The sequence below is a fragment of the Danio rerio genome, chromosome 12 (genome assembly GCF_049306965.1).
Source record: "Danio rerio strain Tuebingen ecotype United States chromosome 12, GRCz12tu, whole genome shotgun sequence".
Classification (NCBI taxonomy): domain Eukaryota; kingdom Metazoa; phylum Chordata; class Actinopteri; order Cypriniformes; family Danionidae; genus Danio; species Danio rerio.
Window position 1 is genome coordinate 51320001 of NC_133187.1, and position 20000 is coordinate 51340000.

Here is a 20000-nt window from a genome sequence, read left to right on the forward strand (position 1 = left end):
TATATATATATATATATATAGATATGTGTGCATGCGTGTGTGTGTATATGGTCAGGACGTGCGTGAGTCATATCATCACTTGACTGCATGATGATGATGAATCTGGTGTGTGAGTGTGTGCAGTGTATCAGTCAGTCAGCTCTCTGACCCCTGTGTAACCCCTGACCTCTGAGTGACCCTTGACCCCTGTGTGTACAGTGTGTGTTCAGCTGCGATCGCTCTCCTCAATCTCACAGCGGTCTTAGATTTCATTACAAACACACACAGTTTCTCTTTCAGACAAAGATTAGATCTGCTGGACAAACACACACACACACACACACACACACACACACACACACACACACACACACACACGCACACTGTAGAATAGCCTTATCTCCAGCACTTATAACTGTACAGTAGCCCTGTTGAATCACTAAAACATTATCAGTGTGTTGGTGTAAATCATCACGTTATTAATATGCAGAACCTTTATTATGCACAAATAAATGCAACAAAGGTTGAGTTTTACTGTCTGCGTGTGTGTGTGTGTGTGTGTGTGTGTGTGTGTGTGTGTGTATATGTGTGTAAAGTTCATTCATTCATTCATTCATTCAAATTCTTTTCGGCTAAGTCTCTTTATTAATCAGTGGTCACCACTGTGCAATGAACCGGCAACTTGTTCAGCACGTTTTACACAGCGGATGCCCTTCTGGCTGCAACCCAGTATTGGGGAACACCCATACACACTCATTCACACACACACACACACACACACACACACTACGGCCAGTGTAGTTGATCAGTTCCCCTATAGCGCATGTGTTTGGACTGTGGGGGAAACTGGAGCACCCGGAGGAAACCAACGTCAACACCGGGAGAACATGCAAACTCCACACAGAAACACCAACTGATCCAGCCGAGACTCAAACCAGACATCTTGCTGTGAGGCGATCAAGCTACCCACTGTGTCACCGTGACGCCCTAGCATTAATAGCAATACTCCATTTGCTCTGACCCACTGTGCAGTATTAGCCTCTATAGCAGCATGTTTTCATTTCTGGCCATGTGGATTACTCTATTCTCCATTATAGAGAGTGCTGAAATCAGCCTGTGTATGATGGGAGGTGTTGACGTCGCCTCCTGTGTGCATCAATAATACATGCAGGTGTTTTCTGAGTGTGAGTGTTTGAATGGTGCGGGGACAATAGCGTTTTCCCTGATGTAAAATAATCTGCTGCTCATCCAAAATACATGAGAGAGAGAAGAGCAGCTCAGCCGGCAGCTTACAGTCCAGCATAGCTTTATTTACACACACACACACACACACACACACACACACACACACACACATACACACACACACACACACACACACACACACAGTCCTGAGTCAGTAGAGATGTGGATCAGACTCGTGTACATCATTTTAAATGCTCTTTAGTGTATGATTGATTGATGTTGAGTGCATATTTCAATCAATTAATACAAATAAATAAATATTTGGGTGTGTGAGTGTGGGTGTGTGTGGGTCTCTTTGGGTCTGTGTGTGTGTGTGTGTATGTCTTCAATGATGGTGGGTTCTTCTCCTAGACTGATGTTCCCTGTTTACACACTGATCAGATCTGCTCAAATCTCATCAACATCTGCAGATTAAACTGACTTTCTGCCAGCAGGAAACACACACACACACACACACACACACACAGTAAAGCGATGACACTCAGACACACACTCTCAAACATCGTCAAATACTGTAAAAAAAAAAAAATCACACTAACATATTCTCTTACACACAAATGCATGCACTGTCACACACACACACACACACACACACACACACACACACACACACACACACACACACACACACACACACTCAGCATGTACAGTAGTTTCCTTTAAGAACAGCAGTAAAATCCAGTAATGTTTGGTCCAGAAGCAAACAGTTAATCTTCAGTCAGATTACAGCAACACACACACACACACACACACACACACACACACACACACACACACACACACACACACTCACACTCACTCAGCAGCTTGTTGACAGAGAGTTTGAGCATCAGTAGAAGAGAAACACACACTTTCATCATAAGACTGCAGACAAAACTTCATTCATTTCCTCTCCCTGTCTCTGTTCTGTTGAACACAAAGGTAGATATTCTGAAGAATGCATGAAAAGCTGCCGTTAACTTCCATTATATTTGTTCACTACTATAGCTGTCAATGGTTACCACTTTCCAACATTATTCTGTATATGCTTCTTTGAGGAATAATATAGTAATAATAATACTCACCCGAGGGAGACTTTGAAGACATTTTTAACTTCTGGGTGAACAAACACTTTAAAAGGTTAAAAAGCTTTTCTTTTGTTCCCTCAAAAAATGTTGCTTTGTTTTTACATAAAGTTTAGATTATGTGTGTTATTTGATTTGCAAAACACTTTGGTCAACATTTGTTCATGACATAATACAAAACAAAATACGAAATCAAACACGAAACCCAAAACAAAACGAGAAACAAAACACAAAATGAAAGGAAATGTAACACAAAATGCAAAATAAAACGAGAAATGAAACACCAAAAAAAAAAAACATGAAAAGAGAAACAAAACATGAAATGAAACACAAAATGAAATGAATAACAAAAAGAAATGGAACCTAACACGAAATGCAAAACGAAACACGAAATGATACTTGAAACAAAACAAAACGTAACACGAAACGCAAAATGAAATGCGAAACAAAGCATTAAATGAAACACAAAACAAAATGAAACGTAACACGAAATGCAAAATGAAACGAGAAGCAAAACACAAAACGAGAAATGAATCACAAAATGAAACACAAAACGCAAAACGAAACGAAACGAAAAAAAAGAAACTGAATGTAACACGAAACGCTAAATGAAACACGAAATGAAACGCAAAACAAAAAGAAACAGAACGTAACACTAAATGCAAAGTGAAACACGAATTGAAACTTGAAACAAAACGAACTTAAACACGAAATGCAAAAAGAAACGAGAAACGAAACTAAATGAAACGTAACACGAAACGCAAAATGAAACAAGAAATGATTCTTGAACTGAAACACGAATAGAAAAACTAAATGAAAGGAGAAACAAAACAAAAAATAAAATGCGAAACAAATCGTGAAACAAAACATGAAACAAAACGAAATGGAACATAACATAAAACGCAAACCGAAACAAGAAATGAAACACAAAACAAAATGACAAACAAACGCAAAACTACATGCGAAGCAAAACATGAAACAATACAAAACACAAAACAAAACAAAAACACACCCAAAACCATACGTTGTCAGCCTGTAGACTTGCATGGCTAGTGGAGTGCAGTGGAGTTTTCCTTGCAGTAATGTGTGTGTGGTGTGTGGTGTGTGTGTGTGTGTGTGTGTTTCAGGTGGTGTTGGTGTTTGCCCTCAGCATTGGCGCTCTGGTGATTTACTTCATCGACTCCTCTGAGTGAGTACACATTCATCTTTATTTCTACACTCTCAAATTTGTGGCAGCATATTATCTCCAGGATATTATTATTAATATTAATAATAATAATAATAATAATAATAATAATAACATTAATAATAATAGAGAGGTAATAATTATGGGAAAAGGGTTCTTATTGTGAGCTCTGTGACATCATCAAGTTGTTGTAAAATGTAAAAATGTAAGTGATAAAATATAAATAAATGTATAATGTGGATTGTAGAGTACAGGGTTGTAGACATAAGCACATGGACTATTGTGCAATATTGTGAATATACATTTTAAAGCACTAATATAATAACAATAAAGATCTCATCATCATAATAATAATATTTATTGAACACTTTTCAAAAATATCGTAAGCTTTAAATATATTTTTAATGTAAACAGTTTTATTGTAGTCTATTGTTCTGCAGCACAAAGAACGATAAAAAATGAAATATAAACAAAAAATAAAAAGAAATAAAATAAAAGACAAAGTTTAATAACAAAACCCACAACAATCCCACACAATAATGACACAATGCAATCTGAAATTAATATTCATTCATTTTTTGTTCGGCTTAGTTCCTGATTTATCAGGGCTCGCCACAACGGAATAAACTATTCCAGCATATGTTTTACACAGCGGAATCCTTTCCAGCTGCAACCCATCACTGGGAAACACCCATACACACTGTGACAACACAGGGAGAACATGCAAACTCCACACACAATCACCAACTGACCCAGCAGGTACTCGAACCAGCGACCTTCAGTGCAAGCCACTGTGCCGCCCTCAATCTGAAATGAATTTAAATAATAATATAACATTGATCAATTAAAGAATCAAAAGTCCATTTCAACATTTATTACAAAATATCCATGAAGTACGGCAAGAGTGTGCACAGACTGCCGTTCACTCTGCTTGATGGGAGTGGGCGGAGCTCAATATATTGTTTTGCTCACCTTGATTGTCTCTGCAGCATCATGGGTAATGTAGTTTTACTGCACAAAGTCTGTAAATAAACACAATTGCTATAAAAATAAAGTCAATTAAATAATCAATGAACAACCTCTGAGCTCACAGCAGGCCTGTTTTACACTAAATCAAAGACTTCAGCATACATTTACAGGCACTTAGCAGCATCAATAATCAATAAACTATCAAAAGAGCTCCTGTATTATGTATATACGAAAGTGTCCTGATGAAGATTTGTGCTGTGTGTCTGTAGCGGAGGCTGTGTAGATGAATGAGTGATGGCGACTGTTGCGGAAGGAATCATCCCTCGGGGAGCCACAGACAGATTTAGCAATAGAAAGATGAGTTTAGAGCTTGAGCAGTGAAGATGTGCGGTTTTACAGCTCAAACTGACGTCATGTGAACATCTCACACACACACACACACACACACACACACACATCACTGAGCTTTAAAAGGTGAAGACCGCTATAACACACCACCGGCCAGAGCAGGAGCTGGAACTCTGCTGTTTGTGGAGCAACCTGTGCTTGTTCTCCTGAATAATACCAGTAATAATAATTCCTTTTATATGTAACGAGGCTGTCTTCTGCTTAAGGCTAGGGATCTAACGATTGACTCAACTCATGATTCACTCAACTCATGATTCACTCAACTCAAGATTCACTCAACTCATGATTCACTCAACTCAAGATTCACTCAACTCATGATTCACTCAACTCAAGATTCACTCAACTCAAGATTTACTCAATTCCTGATTCACTCAACTCAATCAAATCAAGATTCTCTCAACTCATGATTCACTTAACTCAATCAACTCAAGATTCACTCAATTCATGATTCACTCAACACATGATTCACTTAACTCAAGATTTCCTGAACTCCTGATTCCCTCGACTCAAGATTTATTCAACTCAAGATTCACTCAACTCATGATTTACTCAACTCATGATTTACTCAACTCATGATTCACTCAACTCACTTAACTCAAAGTTCACATAGGTCATGAATTACTCAACTCAACTCAAGATTCACTCAACTCAAAATTCACTCAACTCATGATTCACTCAACTCAAGATTCACTCAACTCATGATTCACTCAACTCAAGATTCACTCAACTCAAAATTCACTCAACTCAAGATTCACTCAACTCATGATTTACTCAACTCATGATTTACTCAACTCATGATTCACTCAACTCACTTAACTCAAAGTTCACATAGGTCATGAATCACTCAACTCAATCAACTCAAGATTCACTCAACTCAAAATTCACTCAACTCATGATTCACTCAACTCATGATTCACTTAACTCATGATTCACTTAACTCATGATTCACTCAACTCAGGATTCACTCAACTCACACTTTTCTTAATTTATTCAACTTATGATTCACTCAACTCATGATTCACTTAACTCATGATTCGCTCGACTCATGATTCACTCAACTCAAGGTTCAGTTAACTCACTCTTTTCTTAATTTATTCAACTTATGATTCACTCAACTCAAGCATCCCTCAACTCAAGGTTCAGTTAACTCACACTTTATTCAACACATTCAACACATGATTCACTGGGTTAACTCTATTTATGATTCACTCAACTCATGATTCACTCAGTCTCATCTGAAGATCTTCTATAATGTTTTTCTGAAGGAAATAAGCCACCTACATATGAATGGCCTGAGGGTGACTAAATTAAAGAAATAGTTCACCCTAATCACAAAACGAGCCCTTTGACACTCACTGAGTGTAGAAGCTCAATAAAAGTAGGCTATTTTACGTATGTGTTAACATTTATAGTGCAGAAGTCAAACAACCAGGCACTGATGATTATTAGCTGAAAATCATTCTGCTTTCTGTGTTGAGAATGAGATAGACACAAGATCCAATTACTCTGGTGTCAGTGACCAGCTCTGGAAAAAAGAGTGTGCAAGGAGAGCAAATTAACCTAATTGCATCACTTCAGTTAAACACACGTGCTATATAAGATGCATGAAAGGACATTTGACTGTTTGCAATGTTTGCGCTTTAGATGCCAAATAGTGGTGCTTGTTTCAGTAAGTCTCGACCCTTTGTGTTATTATCGCTCTGATCTTTCGTTTCTGAACGGCATGTCCTGTTTTTGGCATCAGAAACACACTCTCATGCTCAAAGCAGACCCGTCCACACAGGAAGTAAGCCTTATCCTCTTCCTCATTAGTGCATCATGGGGGATTTAGCGATGTGATTTGATTCTGTGGCCTCCGGCGGGCAGAGTTGAATTGTCCTGAGCTCTGCAAACCTGCGGCGGGCATCAGCTTACAGCCGGACAGCGGCATTAGAAACCGCTTCAGAGAATGGGGAATTTCATTTGTCAGAAATTAAGCAGATGTAGAAGTGTGTGTGTGTGTGTGTGTGTGTGTGTGTGTGTGTGTGTGTGTGTGTGTGTGTGTGTGTGTGTGTGTGTGTGTGTGAGAGAGAGTGAGAGGGAGGGAGGCTATGCGTATCTGAGTTTTACATTGGAAGATTTGTTTGTTTGAAAGAAGTGAACTCCAAACAGACTCTACTGTGTTCAATCAGGTCCTGTGATTGAGGACATTTATACTTCAATGTTTCTCAAAGGGCTGATACAGAGATGAACAGGAGTAAACAGAGATGAACCGTCAAAAATTAAATGGACTTAAGTGTAGTGAACAAAAGTGAAGTGAAGAGAAGTGTAGTGAACAGAAGTGAACAGAAGTGAAGTGAACAGAAGTGAAGTAAAGTGAAGTGAACAGAAGTGAAGAGAAGTGAAGTGAACAGAAGTGAAGTAAAGTGAAGTGAACAGAAGTGAAGTGAATAGAAGTGAAGTAAAGTCAATGTAAACAAAAGTGGAGTGAACAGAAGTGAAGTGAATAGAAGTGTAGTGAACAGAGGTGTGAACATAAGTTAAGTATAGTGAAGTGAACAATAGTGTAGTGAACAGAAGTGAAGTGAAGGGAACAGAAGTGTAATGAACAGAAGTGAAGTGAAGGGAACAGAAGTGTAGTGAACAGAAGTGAAGTGAAGGGAACAGAAGTGTAGTGAACAGAGGTGTGAACATACGTGAAGTGAAGTGAAGGGAACAGAAGTGTAGTGAACAGAATTGGAGTGAACAGAAATGGAGTGAACAGAAGTGTGAACATAAGTGAAGTAAAGTGAACAGAAATGGAGTGAACAGAAGTTAAGTGAACATAAGTGAAGTAAAGTGAACAGAAATGGAGTGAACAGAAGTTAAGTGAACATAAGTGAAGTAAAGTGAACAGAAATGGAGTGAACAGAAGTGAAGTGAACATAAGTGAAGTAAAGTGAACAGAAGTGAAGTAAAGTGAAGTAAACAGAAGTGAAGTGAATAGAAATGTAGTGAACAGAAGTAAAGTGAACAGAAGTGAAGTAAAGTCAACAAGTAAAGTGAAGTGGCTGATGCAGTTATAGCTGTAGTAGCTAATGTTTTGATTGTAGTAGTTGAGCTGCAATTGTTGTTGAGCTGGGGCCTGTTTCAGAAAGGAGGTTAAGTGAAAACTCAGAGTATTTTAACCCTGAAATGAGAGAAACTCTGGTTTTTCCGTTTTCAAAATGGCAGGTTTGTCAAACTCAAGAAATCAGGGTAAGTCAAGCCTGTTTCTGAAAGAAAGGTAACTTTAACTCAGAGTCAGTTACTGTGGTAACTTACTCTGTGAATCTAACCTGGTCCGGAGCAGGTTTTATTCTCTAAACTCTGAGTTTCTGTCGGTCTCCTTCTTTTTTAAAGATGAAGCGGTATTTCTCGCATTAGTCTTACGTTTCCACACACCTATTTTAGAGCTCATTTTGTAGATGCCCATAAAAACGATTGATGGATACGACGTGATTAACATAACTTTTGAAAATACGCATAATTAAACATGTGCATAACTGAGTAGGTTAAACTTTTATTTGATAAGATGCACATAAACTACGAAGTGCACTTAACAAATTACAGTATTTACATTAAAAAAAGGTTTGTTAGAGATGATGATGAAAATCTTTGTGAATGGACAAACCAGCAGACTGAGCACACTGCAGAACATCTTAAATGTTGTCTTAGTCATTCTAAAATGCCTTTACTGTTTCAGTATTAGTGTATATTATTAATTACCTCCGAGCGTCTGGAGTGTGTCAAGAACTCCGCGTCTGGCTTCAAACGCCCCCACGTGTTCATTGTTTGTCAATTGTATTCTGAGGCGCAAGTACATTAATTAAATAAAAAAATCATTGATGCAGCTTCTTCTACCGCAGTAAATTCTGTTTTTACTGTTGATATTTGGCGCAAGTTAATCAGGAAGTGACGATTGTGTTCTCTTCGACTCTTTGGATAAAAACGCTGCTTTATTTTTAGGCGTTATTCCAGTTTTGCACAAATTTATGTAATAGCCTATATTTTGATGGAAACACAGCTATTGCCTACATTTTTGTCACACACAGAACAAAGTCACGTACAAGGCTTGTCCTTTTTTTCATAAATAATTAGCTTAACCTTCGACATGCACTGTTACTAGATTAATAGGATTATTATTCTGTCTAAATTATTTTATTACTGCTTACCTTCTTAATGTTATATCAGCCTCTATCACTTGATCAATAAAAAGGCAGACACACAACAAGTGCACTGTTAAATCTATTAAAACTGATAAAAGTGTATAAAAGTTTAGAAAAAAGTAAAAACGACACACATTACATTACTTATTTTATTATACTTAAATGTTTAAATACTTAAAATTAAAAATTACGCATTGACTTGAGCAGCTGTTTTCCCACGCTAACTGTCTCTGTTTCACTGATGGTTGCTTCTTTTTAAATATATACACTTATATTTGCTATAACTTTGCATGAGCAGATCAAGTTCAGCCAGAGAAAGAAATGCTGATCTCTTTTTTTAAGATGTTGCCATAGTCACTCGTAATGTCTGCGCTCCATTGATAATGCCTTTTTAAAGTCACGGTGCGCGCGCTTAACTCTGAGCTGGTCTACTCAAAGTTGATTGACCCAGCTCAGATCAGCTATTCTGAAACCGAAAACTCTGAGTTTTTAATCTCTTGGTAAATCAACTCAGAGTTCAAGTTTAAACTCCGAGTTGTTTGAACCTCCTTTCTGAAACAGGCCCCTGTTCTTGTTTAGTTGTTGTTGTTATAGTTGTTGTTGAGCTGTTGTTGTGGTTGTTATGGTGGCTTGAAAAGCCAACATACTGTTATCTCACGTAAACTTATTATTATGTTGGCTTGAGAAAGCCAACATACTGTAATGCTACTTAAACTTATTCTTATTATTATTATTCCGGCTTCTGACCAAAAAAAAGCAATCGCTTCTCCTCCCAGGGCTTAGATGCTACAAGCCCCAAATTTGGTCAAAAGCTGTCTATTACTCATGAGATGGTTGCTGTATGTCCTCATGCCGATAAGATTTGTAGTTTTTGAATTAAAAATTTTTTTATTAAAAAATTGTATTGAGTATTTGGGGCATATAAAAAAGTATACAATCCTCAAATTTGGCCAAAAGATGTGTTTGAAATTACTGATAATTGTCATATTTATTTGGTGTAATTATAAATAACAGTTTTCCTATAAATATTTTTTTTATATTAAATTTGTAAAATTCAGACTCAAAGCGTGTCAGAGTGTCCACGAGATGGCGCCAGAGAACCATTTTTGAGCCCTTTGTAATTTAGTACTGGCCCTTTAAGAGGCACTGCTCCTTTAAGAGGCGGAGATATCCGGAGTTATCCGTGCTGACTCCTCAACTTGTGATAATGAAAATGAAAGCCATGCGAACATTCACGTATATTATACAATAAACATATTGAATATAAAATCATTCTAACTTTATTTTTAATCTGTATTTAACCCTAAAAACAGCTATGTCCTTGCCACAAAACTAATAATCCATCTTCAAAACCTACAATTTCTTTCCATTCGGTGCGGTCGGACCTGAACGTCTTTATACCGTTGTAATCACGTGTAAATTCTAACAAAGACAATGTTTGCACTTTTTAAATCACATTTTATTTATTGTGCAAAAAATAAAACATCCAAACAGCATCATAACCAATAAAAACACACAGCAAAGAAAATGTATTTTAAAATAGTGAATATATATATATATATATATATATATATATATATACATACAATGTATGAAGATTTTTTAAATCCCCTTAATATGTTCTGCTGTTGCTGCATCAATTTCTCTCTGTAACATCTGGATTGCAATTTACACTGCAATGTTCACAATTTATTATTATGGGGGGAAATCCAAACAGTATTATAATGTTTTAAAGCAAAAATGTTAAGAACAATTATTTACAAACAGTGAAAATAAAGTGTGTGTATATACATATATATACATACAGTTGAAGTCAGAATTATTAGCTCCCCTGTTTATTTTTTCCCCAATTTCTGTTTAATGGAGGGAAGATTGTTTCAGCACATTTCTAAGCATAATAGTTTTAAATAACTCATTTCTAATAACTTCTTTATTTTATCTTTGCCATGATGACAGTAAATAATATTTGACTTGATATTTTTCAAGACACTTCTATACAGCTTAAAGTGACATTTAAAGCCTTAACTAGGTTAATAAGGTGAACTAGGCAGGTTAGGGCAAGTTATTGTATAACGATGGTTTGTTCTGTAGACTATCAAAAAAAATTGCTTAAAGGGGCAAATAATTGTGTCCCAAAAATAGTTTTTAAATAATTAATAACTGCTTTTATTCTAGCCGAAATAAAACAAATAAGACTTTCTCAAGAAGAAAAAATATTATCAGACATACTGTGAAAATTTCCTTGCTCTGTTAAACATAATTTGGGAAATATTTTAAAAAGGGGAAAAAAATCAAAAGGGGGTTAATAATTCTGACTTCAACTGTATATATGTATGTATATATATACATACATATATACATATATACATATATAACACATACACACATTTATGGTTAGGGTTATAAGGATTATTTCTTAATCCCCCTTTTATGTTGGCAAAAACATAAGTTTACTTCAGATATTTCTTTCAAAACAATATTCTGTGCCGCAAAAGAGCCTTCTCCTCACTTGTGATAATGACAATGAAAGCCAAGCTTTTGGCCTATGCTGTACCAAAAAAAAATAAAATCACCCAGGTGATGACAACTAAATATTACGATTATAACATTGTGTTAGTGGCCAGTGGGGTGGAACAACGTCATTGGTCAGAATTAACCATGTGATGAAGACGTCCTATAATATTGTATTTAATGCGATTTTCTTCCTGTAAACTGTATATAACTATATAACTATAACTATATATATAATGCTGCAAATTACTGTAAATTGACTGTACTCTATATTAACTGCAAAAATTATAAGACTGATTAAATAAAAGACAAATTAACTAAATGCATGTGCTATTGTTTCATTAGTATTTTAATTTAATATTTTTCTTTATATGCTATTTATTATAATGTAATTTTGTTCAGATTATAATATATACTATAAATACTAACTATACTATAGTGATCTGCATTAAACAACCTGAACAAATCAGTCCTCTCTCTCTCTCTCTCTCTCTCTCTCTCTCTCTCTCTCTCTCTCTCTCTCTCTCTCTCTCTCTCTCGATTTGATCAAAAATGTAAATGAGGCCTTCCGATTAACAGTCCAGTGGACCCTAGCAACAGCGTAGAAACCACTCAGAACACCCTAGCAACTACCTAGGAATGCCTTAGCTACACCTTAGCAACCGCCTAGCAACCACTTCTCAACTGCTGTGCTTCCTGCCAACTGCCTTTGAGTCCCCGGCGCAGTCACGTTGGCTTTCTCAAGCCAACATCAAAGTTCGTCAACGAACTTTAGGTTCTAGTTAGGCTGGCTTGTCAAAGCCAACCTACTGTTATGCTATTTAAACTTATTATTATTATTTTTATGTTGGCTTGAGAAAGCCAACATACTGTAATGCTACTTAAACTTATTCTTATTATTATTATTATTCTTATTATTATTCCGGCTTCTGACTTAAAAAAGCAATCGCTTCTCCTCCCAGGGCTTAGATGCTACAAGCCCCAAATTTGGTCAAAAGCTGCCTACTGCTCATGAGATGGTTGCTGTATGTCCTCATGCCGATAACATTTGTAGTTTTTGAATAAAAAATGTTTTAATTAAAAAATTGTATCGAGTATTTGGGGCATATAAAAAAGTATACAATCCTCAAATTTGGCCAAAAGATGTGTTTGAAATTACTGATAATTATCATATTTATTTGGTGTAATTATAAATAACAGTTTTCCTATAAATATTTTTTTTATATTAAATTTGTAAAATTCAGACTCAAAGCGTGTCAGAGTGTCCACGAGATGGCGCCAGAAGACTATTTTTGAGCCCTTTGTAATTTAGCAATGGCCCTTTAAGAGGCACTTCATATTATGCTCGCAGTGAACTCCATAAAGCGTAATAAAACTGATCTGGATGCAGAATCATCCGCGTCGGAATCGACCCGCATGCATTTCTGTCTGCTACCCTGTGAGTTTTAAAATGCATGCCTCTGATGTTGGCAGAAACATAACTTTACTTCAGATATTTCTTTCAAAACAGAATATTCTGTGCCGTGAAAAAGCCTTCTCCTCTACTTGTGATAATGAAAATGAAAGCCATGCGAACATTCACGTATATTATACAATAAACATAATTAATATAAAATCATTCTAACTTTATTTTTAATCCTTATTTTAACCCTCTAAAAACAGCTATGTCCTTGCCACAAAACTAATAATCCATCTTCAAAACCTACAATTTCTTTCCATTCGGTCCGGTCGGACCTGAACGTCTTTATACCGTTGTAATCACGTGTAAATTCTAACAAAGACAATGTTTGCACTTTTTAAATCACATTTTATTTATTGTGCAAAAACAGTATTATAATGTTTTAAAGCAAAAATGTTAACAACAATTATTTACAAACAGTAAAAATAAAGTGTCATCATTTGGGAAATATTTAAAAAAGAAAAAAAAAATCAAATGGGGGTTAATAATTCTGACTTCAACTGTATGTATGTATATATATATATATATATATATATATATATATATATATATATATATATATATATATATATATATATATACATACATACACACACACACATACACACATTTATGGTTAGTGTTATAAAAATTATTTTTTATTCCCCTTTTATGTTGGCAAAAACATAAGTTTACTTCAGATATTTCTTTCAAAACAGAATATTCTGTACCGCAAAAAAGCCTTCTCCTTACTTGTGATAATGACAATGAAAGCCAAGCTGTTGGCCTATGCTGTACCAAAAAAAAAAAAAAATCACCCAGGTGATGACAACTAAATATTACGATTATAACATTGTGTTAGTGGCCAGTGGGGTGGAACAACGTCATTGGTCAGAATTAACCACGTGATGAAGACGGCCTAATATTGTATTTAATGCGATTTTCTTCCTGTAAACTGTATATAACTATATAACTATAACTATATATATAACGCTGCAAATTACTGTAAATTGACTGTACTCTATATTAACTGCAAAACTGATAAGATTGATTAAATAATAGACAAATTAACTAAATGTATGTGCTATTGTTTCATTAGTGTTTTAATTTAATATTTTTCTTCATATGATGTTTATTATAATGTAATTTTGTTCAGATTATAATATATACTATAAATACTAACTATACTATAGTGATCTGCATTAAACAACCTGAACAAATCAGTCCTCTCTCTCTCTCGATTTGATCAAAAATGTAAATGAGGCCTTCCGATTAACAGTCCAGTGGACCCTAGCAACAGCCTAGAAACCACTCAGAACACCTTAGCAACTACCTAGGAATGCCTTAGCAACATCTTAGCAACCGCCTAGCAACCACTTCTCAACCGCTGTGCTTCCTGCCAACTGCCTTTGAGTCCCCGGCGCAGTCACGTTGGCTTTCTCAAGCCAACATCAAAGTTCGTCAACGAACTTTAGGTTCTAGTTATTTATTATTCTTCTTCTGAGACTAAAATTCAAAATCTATCTGCTCCTTGAACTTTCAAACTATTACCACCAAACTCACACCAGACCTCCAAACTGGTCTGACTCTTTATGCTATATCTTTTCCGACTGATCCGACTTTCGGTTTTCCGAAAAACGTCCCGGGACCGTCGGAAAAATCCCATAGACTTAACATTGGATCAAACTTTGTGAGCTCATAACTCTGCATCAGACTGTTGCACAGACTTCTAACTGGGCTCATTTAACTCAGACTATCAAACTGCCAATGACTGATCACCTTTAAACTTTCTAGCCACGCCCTAGCAACCACTTTTGGACCCTAGTAACTGTCCCATAGACTTCCATTCAATAGACTCTCATTGACTTAACATGGGATCAAACTTTGTGAGCTCATAACTCTGCATCAGACTGTCATACAGACTTATGGCTGAGCTCATTAAACTCCTACTACCAATCTGCCAATAACTGATGAGCTTTTAACTTTCTAGCCACACCCCTAACTACCACATACTGCACCCTAGCAACTGTCCCGTAGACTTCTATTACAAAAGACTCTCATTGACTTAACATGGGATCAAACTTTGTGAGCTCATAACTCAGCATCAGACTGTCATAGAGACTAATGGCTGAGCTCATTTAACTCAGTCTAGCCAGCAGCCAATCACTGATGGCCTTTTAACTTTCTAGCCACACCCCTAACTACCACATACTGCACCCTAGCAACTGTCCTATAGACAGTAATTAGCTGTGCTATCAAATGCTTATAATTCTAACATGCTAATGACATGCCAATCATGCTAGCAACATGCTACTCATATGCTAATCATGCTAATGACATGCTAACTCATACTGGAAACATGCTAATGACATGCTAATTTGTACTAGAATCATGCTAGTAACATGCTAATTCATACTAGACTGATGTTAATAACTGGCCTACATGCATATCTTTGCTTAGCATTGTCCTATTGACTTGGGGGATGGTTCATCTGACTCAGACAACCAATGAGCATCTCAATATGATAATGAAGCTCACAAGCCACGCCCCCAAATTGATTCCATAGACTTCCATTAAAATAGGCCAAGATGCATATCTTTGCATAGCAGTGTCATAGATACATGGGGTTGGTTCATTTGACTTAGACAGCCAACCACATTCAAGTTCACTCTGTAACCTCGCCCATAGCAACAAAACAAAGTACCCTAGCAACCATTCATCAACAGCTATATCTCAGCATCCGAACATCGTAGAGACTTGGAGATTGGCTCGTTTGACTCATGCTAGAAAATGGAACTTCCTATATGCTACACATGCTAGCAGTGATTAGCTACATGCTAATATTGACTAGCCAAGTACTGTAACTTGCTAGACATGCTTACTTAGTTTAAATGTTTTATCAAGCATGTATGTGAGGCTTGCCTAGTAACCACCCAGGGTACCCTAGCAACTGCCTAGCAAGCACCCAAATTACCCTAGCAACCGCCTAGCAACCACCTAGCAACGGCCTAGTAATGCCTTAATAAGGGCCTAGCGACCACTCAGGACACCCTAGCAACCGCCTAGCAACGCCTTAGCAACCACTCAGAATAAATTAGCAACCACATAGCAATACCTTAGCAACCACCTAGCAACCACTTGGGACACCTTAGCAACCGCCTAGCAACACCTTAGCAACGACCTAGCAACCAGTCAGAACACCCTAGCAACCGCCTAGCAACGCCTTAGCAACCACCAAGCAACCACTCAGGACACCCTAGCAACCACCTAGCAACACCTTAGCAACCACCTAGCAACCACTCAGGACACCCTAGCAACCGCCTAGCAACGCCTTAGCAACCACTCAGAATACCCTAGCAACCACCTAGCAACACCTTAGCAACCGCCTAGCAACCACTTAGGACTCCTTAGCAACCACCTAGCAACACCTTAGCAACCACCTAGCAACCACTCAGAACACCCTAGCAACCACCTAGCAACACCTTAGCAACAACCTAGCAACCACTTAGAACACCCTAGCAACCGCCTAGCAACACCTTAGCAACCACTCAGAACACCCTAGCAACCACCTAGCAACATCTTAGCAACGGCCTAGCAATGCCTTAGCAACCACCTAGCAACCACTCAGAACACCATAGCAACCACCTAGCAACAGCCTAGCAACCGCCTAGCAACATCTTAGCAACCACCTAGCAACCACTCAGGACACCCTAGCAACTGCCTAGCAACGACTTAGCAACCACTCAGAATACCCTAGCAACCACCTAAGCATGCTATGTGACATGCTAATTCATACTAGAATCATGCTAGTAACATGCTAATTCATACTAGAATCATGCTAATAACATGCTAATTCATACTAGAATCATGCTAGTAACATGCTAATGCATGCCAGAATCATGCTAATAACATGCTAATTCACGCTAGAATCATGCTAGTAACATGCTAATTCATACTATAATCATGCTAATAACATGCTAATTCATGCTAGAATCATGTGAGTAACATGCTAATTCATGCTAGAATCATTCTAGTAACATGCTAATTCATAGTAGAATCATGCTAATTCATGCTAAAATCATGCTAATAACCTGCTAATTCATACTAGAATCATGCTAGCAGTATGTTAATTCATACTAGAATCAGGCTAGTGACATGCTAATTTATTCTAGAATCATGCTAGTAACATGCTAATTCATGCTAGAAGCATGCTAATAACATGCTAATTTATACTAGAATCATGCTAATAAAATGCTAATTTATACTACACTCATGCTAATAACATGCTAATCCATGCTAGAATCATGCTAATGCATGCTAGAATCATGCTAATAACATGCTACTTATACTTTTTCAAACTTTGAAAAAACTTTTTCAAACATGCTAATTTATACTAGAATCATGCTAATAAAATGCTAATTTGTACTACACTCATGCTAATAACATGCTAATCCATGCTAATCCATGCTAGAAACATGCTAATGCATGCTAGAATCATGCTAATAACATGCTACTTATACTTTTTCAAACTGTTTTTAAACTAAACAAACTATTACCAACAGGCTTTGTCAAGCCAGCCTCAAAGTTTGTCTCGACGAACTTTACTGTCTAGTTATGGTGGCTTGAAAAGCCAACATACTGTTATCTCACTTAAACTTATTATTATTCTGCTTCTTCTTCTTCTTCTTCTTTCTTCTGAGACTAATTTTAAAGTCTATCTCCTCCTAACCCTTTCAAGCTTCATACCTCAAACTTTCGTCAAACCTTCAAACTGGTCTGACTCGGGTTGCTATATCTTTTCCGACTGATCCGACTTTCGGTTTTCCGAAAAACGACCCGGAAAATTCCCAAAATTCCCATTGACTTAACATTGGGTCAAACTTTGTCACCTCATAACTCTGCATCAGACTGTCCTACAGACTTCTAACTGGGCTCATTTAACTCAGTCTAGCCAGCAGCCAATAACTGATGACCTTTAAACTTACTAGCCACTCCCTAGCAACCACTTTTGGCACCCTAGCAACTGTCCCATAGACTTCCATTGTAAAAGACTGCCATTGACTTAACATTGAGTCAACCTTTGTGAGCTCATAACTCTGCATCAGACTGTCCTACAGACTAGAGTCAGGCCTCATTCAACTCAGTCTAGTCAGCAGCCAATCACTGATGACCTTTAGACTTACTAGCCACTCCCTAGCAACCACTTATGGCACCCTAGCAACTGTCCCGTAGACTTCCATTCAAAAGACTTTCATTGACTTAACATGGGATCAAACTTTGTGAGCTCATAACTCTGCATCAGACTGTCATACAGACTAATGGCTGAGCTCATTTAACTCAGACTACCAAACTGCCAATAACTGATGAGCTTTTAACTTTCTAGCCACACCCCTAACTACCACATACTGCACCCTAGCAACTGTCCCGTAGACTTCCATTACAAAAGACTCTCATTGACTTAACATGGGATCAAACTTTGTGAGCTCATAACTCTGCATCAGACTGTCATAGAGACTAATGGCTGAGCTCATTTAACTCAGTCTAGCCAGCAGCCAATCACTGATGGCCTTTTAACTTTCTAGCCACACCCCTAACTACCACATACTGCACCCTAGCAACTGTCCTATATAATGTAATTAGCTGTGCTATCAAATGCTTATAATTCTAACATGCTAATGACATGCCAATCATGCTAGCAACATGCTACTCATATGCTAATCATGCTAATGACATGCTAACTCATACTGGAAACATGCTAATGACATGCTAATTTGAACTAGAATCATGCTAGTAACATGCTAATTCATACTAGACTCATGTTAATAACTGGCCTACATGCATATCTTTGCATAGCAGTGTCCTATTGACTTGGGGGATGGCTCATCTGACTCAGACAACCAATGAGCATCTCAATATGATAATAAAGCTCACAAGCCACGCCCCCAAATTGATTCCTTAGACTTCCATTAAAATAGGCCAAGATGCATATCTTTGCATAGCAGTGTCATAGAGACAAGGGGGTTGGTTCATTTGACTAAGACAACCAACCACATTCAAGTTCACTCTGTAACCTCGCCCATAGCAACAAAACAGAGTACCCTAGCAACCATTCATCAACAGCTATATCTCAGCATCAGAACATCGTAGAGACTTGGAGATTGGCTCGTTTGACTCATGCTAGCATACGGAACTTCCTATATGCTACACATGCTAGCAGTGACTAGCTACATGCTAATATTGACTAGCCAAGTACTGTAACTTGCTAGAAATGCTTACTAAGTATAAATGTTTTATCAAGCATGTATGTGGGGCTTGCCTAGTAACCAACCAGGGTACCCTAGCAAACTGCCTAGCAACCACCCAAACTACCCTAGCAACCGCCTAGCAACGGCCTAGTAATGCCTTAGTAAGGGCCTAGCGACCACTAAGGACACCCTAGCAACCGCCTAGCAACGCCTTAGCAACCACTCAGAATACCTTAGCAACCACCTAGCAACACCTTAGCAACCACCTAGCAACCACTTGGGACACCTTAGCAACCGCCTAGCAACACCTTAGCAACCACCTAGGAACCACTTAGGACACCCTAGCAACCGCCTAGCAACACCTTAGCAACCACCTAGCAACACCTTAGCAACCACCTAGCAACCACTTAGGACACCTTAGCAACCACCTAGCAACACCTTAGCAACCACTCAGAACACCCTAGCAACTGCTTAGCAACGCCTTAGCAACCACCTAGCAACCACTCAGGACACCCTAGCAACCACCTAGCAACACCTTAGCAACCACCTAGCAACCACTCAGGACACCCTAGCAACCACCTAGCAACGCCTTAGCAACCACTCAGAATACCCTAGCAACCGCCTAGCAACACCTTAGCAACCACCTAGCAACCACTTAGGACACCCTAGCAACCGCCTAGCAACACCTTAGCAACCACCTAGGACACCCTAGCAACCGCCTAGCAACACCTTAGCAACCACCTAGCAACCACTTAGGACACCTTAGCAACCACCTAGCAACACCTTAGC

General features: G+C 37.8%; 1 protein-coding gene across 27 annotated transcripts in view; it reads left to right on the forward strand.

Annotated features, from left to right (window-relative positions):
- Positions 1–20000, forward strand: part of kcnma1b (potassium large conductance calcium-activated channel, subfamily M, alpha member 1b) — a 144706-nt gene that overhangs the window by 35101 nt on the left and 89605 nt on the right. For all 27 annotated transcript variants that reach the window (XM_073919037.1, XM_073919038.1, XM_073919006.1 and 24 more), the window contains exon 4: positions 3416–3477. Coding sequence is in view for 25 of the 27 variants with exons in the window: in XM_073919006.1 (XP_073775107.1) it covers positions 3416–3477 (62 nt within the window). In the remaining 2 variants the exon portion in view is untranslated. The remainder of the gene's footprint in view (positions 1–3415; positions 3478–20000) is intronic.